Consider the following 6,717-nt stretch of genomic DNA (forward strand, 5'->3'; position numbering starts at 1 on the left):
GAACTGAAATTAAGTAAATGTGAACTGACCCTATGTAAGCACTATTTCTTAGTAATCAAGCATGCATTATTTTATTTGAGTATAGTTGTTGACACTTGTAATTCTAAGTAGTACTAATTTAAAATTAACTCGATCTTAGTAGCTTATCTCATTTTATCAATAAAAATTCCCTAATATCAGTAACGAACATGGAATCCATATAAGTATGACTTCACCATAACATTCTAAATTTAACAAATATGCATAAAATTGAATCCAATGAATTTTAATTTAGGATCATTTATATAAGTGAATATATTTCACAAGTTTGTTATAGCAGATGTTTTGTATATGAATAGATTAATCTCTTGTATGGATGTACTTAAAGATTATCATCTTTTTTACAATGGTATATTAAACAAACGCGCTAGGCTAGCTATTAATTAATTAGTTGTCTTTTTGGAATGATAGTCAAGTTGATATTGTATGTGTAAACTGATCTGGTTATATGACAACTAAATTAATAATTTATGCGAGAATCTAGTTGTGGAAGTGTCGAAGTGATCGATCCAACAAACAATCATTAAACATTAACTAGTTTTACAAAACAATCCAAACAAAATAACTTTTTTTTTCCCTTCCCAATTTGCAATAAAAAAAAAATAGGGGTTTGGGGTTGCAGTGGTTGATGCAAGTACTGAAAAATATTCCTTTTACATACATGAATATAGCAAGAAGCAGGAACATATTATGCTAAATTTAGCCTAATCTCTAATTAACAATAACGTACAATAATCTTTTCACCCTAAAAACTCTAATTAATCTGAAAAAGTTCCAGCTAAATTTAGCACTTGTTCCTGCTCCTAACCCTTCTATTATTACAACAAATACTTAATTAATCAACGTTAAAAATAAAAAAAATAATAAAAATGAAAAACCACAATTGTCCCTAACTATTTTGTTGTGCCCTACTACATCATTATTCCTGTAAATCTGTAATAGTGGACCAAACATTTGTCTGTCATATCTTTTGAAAGGGTCCCTTCCTTTTTTCTTTTTTCCCCCTCTTTTTATCTTTTTTTTCCCCCTCTTTTTATCTTTTTTTTTCCCCCCTTTTTTCCTCCACTTTACCACATACTTTGATCCAAGAATTGTTCAACCTAAAGCAATATGTGGCAACTGCCATACCATACCATAAAAATATATGATGGTGCTTTTTTTTTTTTTTTTGGGATCGAGTACGGGTTTATATTTTACTCTCTCCGTCTAAAATTGATTGTGACGCTGTTAGTATGATTTAAACAATTTATGTAACGACTGATTCTAGACGGAGGTAGTAAAATAGGATATCTCGATATTGTAAATAATATTTGGCTTTGGACAATTGTGGTTGAAAAGGGTATCGAGTTCATCATCACCTATGTACCATAAGCTACATGAATGTCGTTGTTCCTCCGAATGTAGGTGTCCAAAAATCGACTGGGGTCTCTTGGGCAACTGGGTAGGTGCTTGAAATAGGTACAAGACATAAGCCTCTACTTCTTAAATCTTGATTTGAATCTTCATTATCCTTCGATTTGTCACCCTCCTGCAAGATTAACAGAACAATCAATTCATAATTCAAATGAACAACTATTTGATTCTTCATACAAAATCATGATATAATGTAACGAAAAGTTAATTAATATTGGTCCAAGGTTTGGATTTCAAGTCACTATAATTAACATTCTTCAACTTTATTTATGAGTGAAGTTTCATGGGTCCAATTTGATGATAATTTGTACCCTTTATTCACTTCAAGTTTACCTTACAAATAAAAAAAGAAAAAGAAAAAAGGGGTACAATTTTCTCATGTTATCAATTAGAATTTGAAAAGTTTTGCTAGTATTTTGAAATAAATTAAAGTAGAAAATTTACTCATTTTATCTTTCAATAGCCAACACAAGCGAACAAGTTATGCACACAAATTAACTAAGTTTAGTTTTTGCATTGGCTTGTTTTAATGATTAATACCTTGAATTTTACTTTTCAATAGATAAGTAATGGTATAGTATGTTGATACATTAAGTGATTGTCGATATGAATTAAGAAAATTAGTGGGGTGAATAGATGACGTGATTTGGATTTTAGACCTTAACATCTTATTCTCAATTCAAATTTTAACCTTCATGATAACTTTAAAAACATGATCATTAGTTTACATAATAGAGCCTTATTGACTAATCAAAACTAAAGCTTTTTTTTTTTTTTTTAATCTTAATGCATGAACAATCTCTTCTTTTTTTTTCCCCTCTTTTGAGGCTATGATGAAGATTTACAAAAGTGCAGTAGATAATTAATTAAGTGGATATCAAAACCAATCTTAATTATTATTAATTTAAGGGAACAATATTATTATTTTCAGGATCATGCCATGCTAAAAGACATATGATAAATACATAATACTCCGTATATTTGCAACCTTGAGTATATAATTTTCAACTAAACTAGTTGAACCCTACTTTGATCTATTCTAATTGGATTATATATAATTAGTCTATAACTATGACAATACCATATTTAATGATGAACAATTTATTAGGTTAAATTAATTTATAATCTATATTACTAGCCTATAAATATAATAATACCATATTTAATAATGAACAATACCATATTTTTTTGCTTAAACATCTATATACCGCCCTCCTACTCTATCTTGATCTAGACTTTTTTCTTCTATAATCAATTTATAATCTATATATACTTGTAGATCTTTATGTAATTAACTTAAAATATTATTACGTTAAATTAAACACAAAAAAACAACTAGGTTTTGTTTGTTACCTTTTGTTGCATTGCAGTTCCATTTTTCAAATATGGAGTGCTTAAAACCTGAAAATCATAGAAAAATCACACATTAATCACTACATCAATAAACTACATATATTATATACATAATTAGTCCATTTATTAAGAAATTAATACATAAAAAACTTACGTTAACTTGATCATGGAGAAACTTGATGTATTCGATTGCTTCGTGTAGAACCGATGCAGTATCAGTCTACAAAACAAGGATCATAATTTCATATAATTAGAATTAATGACACTTTTTTAAAAAATAACTTATTGTGGAATATAATCATACATAAGAATTAAGAATAAAGAATTTTTTTTTTTTTTTTTTTGTACCAAAAAAAAAAAATGATAATAATGTTATAAAGCTAGTATACCTTCCCAAAAGGCGAAACTAGTTGTTGGAGAGCAGTTATACGATCCCCTAGCTTCTCCTTACGAACCTGCCGATCAAACAATAACAAATTAAGTACCTTAAACTGATAAATATTATATTTAGGATAATATTTGTCGCAGATTAGGAAAAATCGAAAAATAAACAAGCAATTCAATGGAAAATTGTATTAATTAATATACGAAGTACATGTATGTACCTTAAATGTTGGCAAGGGAGATGGAGTCTCAATTCGCGGCCTCTTAGCTTGTGGTTGATCATTGTTACTAGTATTGTTCTTAGACTCACGACGATGTTCCTCACTATTACCCTAAACAAATTTATACCAAAATAAATGTTTAGCTCAAGAACATACATGTATAAACCCTAGTATCACATATATAGCACAATAACACATACACAACAAAATATTATTATTACTTTTTTCTATTTTTTGAAAGATGTAAAGGGACGCCTTTTCTCAAGACTGTATAGTAAATATGTATGTGTATGTAAGTGTGTGTATCAACTATGATAGACGTGTAAATTACCTTGGTATTAGACGAGTGTGATTTGTAGTTGAAAGAAGAAGGGCCTCGAGCTCGTGATTGTAAGGAGTTCAACAAGCTAGCTCGAATGCTACTAAGAGTTGTAGGAGAGTATTGACCACTAAAAACTTGTCCTTGATCATTGATCAACGACGCGTTCATCCCTCCATCGATCTTGTTACTTTGTAGTAAAGGTATTTGAGGAGAAGGAAGAGTAGAAGTAGTGTTATTAGGACTAGTTTTAACCCAAGAATTAGATGACATAATTTCATTACTTGAATCCAAAGAAGCATAATTATTATTTGATGAGTTGATAAATTGATGATGAGGCATGGATTGTGGTTGAGGTACTTGATGAGATTCATCAGAATCATCAAACAAAGATTGGATCAAGTAAGAAGCTGAAGAGTTCATCGGAAAGCTCGTAGCGAGGCTGCCGTCGCAGGTGATTGTACTCGAGTCGCCGGAGCTATTGCTAGAGGCTGTCAAAGCCAAGGGTGGTGATGCATCTTGGGTGTTGTTACAAAAGTTGGTTGTATTCATAATATTTGGTGAATTTACTCCCATTTCATAGGAATTACATAAACTTGTACTATTCATATTATCTTGTAACATTGAATCAAAGTTTGCCTCGTTGCTTCCATTATTGTTACAACTGCATAACAAATTAACAAATAATACTTGTTAGCAAATTTAATTATATCGCGATTTTTTCCCAAAAAAATAAAATAAAATAAAATTATATCGCGATTTTTTGTACATAAAATAATTCATGTATAAAAATACTTACAGCAAGTTTTGATGATTATTCCAGTCAGTAGTTGAAGAAGTGGGTGAAAGGCCAAAGCCTAAAATATCAAGGGAAGAATCAAGTTGATCAGAAAATATTAAGTTGTCAAAAACTGAATTATTATTGTTACTAGACTTGTTATTATTGCTGCCCTTTACAACTAATTCATTTGGCCAACCAAAGCTGCCCACGTCAAAGCCGGCGCCACCAAGCTGAGCAACCGAGCACGGTGATGATAATCCACTAGAGAATAAATTATGTGGTGGATTCCACCACGTGCCGCCACAAACACCGCCTTGGAACTCTTCTCCCATGTTGCACAACTTCTAGTCTTTTGATTAATATTTCACTTTGGTTTGATGTACAAGTTTTTTCAATGTGAGTTTTTAGACACTTAAAAATAGAGAAGTGTAGAAAATATTGGACCATTTTGGTACACTAGGGAATATGGTACTTATATACCGGAATATGGTTGACATTTGGGAAAGGGGTGATTAGACAAAGCAAAGGGAATTTCATCTAATACAAAAATAATCTAATCTAATCTATCTTTACTTTTTGAGTGGAAATTAATTTTTTAATTTTGGTTCTTTAATTATTTAATATTATCTCATTCATGGGTACCTTGTATTCAAAGGGAGGGGGCATATTATAATGTGATATGATTCACTATCATTATAATAATACCCTTCAAAAAATTATTCCTGAATATTGTTTGATGTGTTGTATAAATTGCCACCTCACTATTCTGACTTATATTGACCACAACTTTTCTCCTTATATCATAATCTTATTATTTTTTTATATACATATTTCGCCTACATATATTTTAGAAGGTGTTACACCATCAACTAGGCTTAGAATTTAAAAGTGTCCTATCAGATTGAAATCTTATATATGGTGTCAAATTAATATGCATTAGCATATATTAGTGAGCAAGACCTCTTAGCTTAAATGTCGGGTAATTAATTTAAAAGATTAACCATACACCACACAAATGTCATGTATTAAAAGTCACTTCCTAATCTATTATAGTCATTGTTGTTTCATGGTGTTTATCCACATTATTTTTATAATCGCATATACATAATGTAATGTTGTTTAATGTATTATGTTTTGATGATTAGGATCAGATAAACCTGCTTTTCAGGGGTTTAATGCAAAGAATTAAGGTTAGGTTTACCATCAGGGGCCTGAACATACAGCTAGCTTGGATTATCGAGACACTTTAATTTGATCTTTAAACATAAAGGCAATTTGGGCTGGCTTAACCTCCAAAATTAGGTGAGATGGGACCTTTTATTTCCCCGTTTTAGGAGTATAGTTTTATACTAGTTACTCCTTTTGACATTTTTCAAAAATTATATATAAAATAAATTAAAAAAAAAAAAAGTCATTTTAGGGAGGCAAAGGGAAACGATAGGTTCATTATAAGAATCTAGCTACATCACCCTGTTCACCTTACATGTCACTTTAATTATATACTCCGTATGTGTAACTCTCTACAAATTATCGTGTTATGTCGTGTTGTACGTGTTAGCATCATGTTTTATCGTGTTGTGCCTTAATGTTCTTTATTTAATATGTGACGTCATGCCTAACTTGTGCATAAGATTTGGGTATGGGATTCTACATAGGCTTAATTTATATATGAATTATATATTAACATATGTTTTATGTCATGACACAATATTTTCTTGGTCTATTTTGACACAGCTCGCTTGAGCACGACTCACACTTGCACAAATACATGGGTGTCCATGGCCAGTCCCATGCCCCCATTTGTGTTGTGCTTCTTTCGTGCCCAATTGTGCGGTCTTGGCCCAATACCACCATCTTTAATTCTTTATGTCCAAGCTGAAATCTAAATTAATTAAGTGTTTAGATCAATTAGGTGTTTGGAATTATGGTGCTAAGAAAAACTCACATGTAGATTAGAACTATTTGTCAAATGTAGACTAAATATCAATACTATCATATTAAACTCTACTAGAGCCAACCTCGTTGACAACTCTGTTAGGGTAAGGTGATAATGAGCCGAGTCGAGTCTTGTACATGAGCTAGGGTGAATCAAGACACCCTAACAAAATCGTTTGTGTGATATTGAGAATTGAAAAGTCATATGACCAACAACTTGCAAATATTCCACCCAATTGCAGTTAATTATATATTACTGTTTGTTAACTAAC

General features: G+C 30.8%; 1 protein-coding gene across 1 annotated transcript; it reads right to left on the reverse strand.

Moving 5' to 3' along the window:
• Positions 1-670: 670 nt before the first annotated feature.
• On the reverse strand, positions 671-5,140 carry LOC145636351 (transcription factor bHLH112-like). Its single transcript, XM_081687888.1, has 7 exons — positions 4,529-5,140; positions 3,742-4,393; positions 3,411-3,521; positions 3,195-3,260; positions 2,960-3,025; positions 2,806-2,853; positions 671-1,567 (listed from the first exon to the last, which is right to left on the reverse strand). The coding sequence occupies exons 1-7, from the start codon at positions 4,840-4,842 to the stop codon at positions 1,412-1,414; spliced, it is 1,413 nt and encodes a 470-aa protein (XP_081544014.1). The 5' UTR covers positions 4,843-5,140; the 3' UTR covers positions 671-1,411.
• Positions 5,141-6,717: the final 1,577 nt, after the last annotated feature.

Source organism: Chenopodium album, chromosome 6 (assembly GCF_948465745.1).
Source record: "Chenopodium album chromosome 6, dcCheAlbu1.1, whole genome shotgun sequence".
In the NCBI taxonomy this organism is placed as follows: Eukaryota; Viridiplantae; Streptophyta; class Magnoliopsida; order Caryophyllales; family Amaranthaceae; genus Chenopodium; species Chenopodium album.

Bases quoted from the DNA above. Each gene is read 5' to 3' on its own strand.
- LOC145636351 (XM_081687888.1), bottom strand. From the start codon at position 4,842: ATGGGAGAAGAGTTCCAAGGCGGTGTTTGTGGCGGCACGTGGTGGAAT. The intron at 3,261-3,410 runs GTACATACATGT...TTTGATCGGCAG, and splicing joins CTCCCTTGCCAACATTTAAG to GTTCGTAAGGAGAAGCTAGG. The intron at 3,026-3,194 runs GTATACTAGCTT...CTTGTTTTGTAG, and splicing joins TAGTTTCGCCTTTTGGGAAG to ACTGATACTGCATCGGTTCT.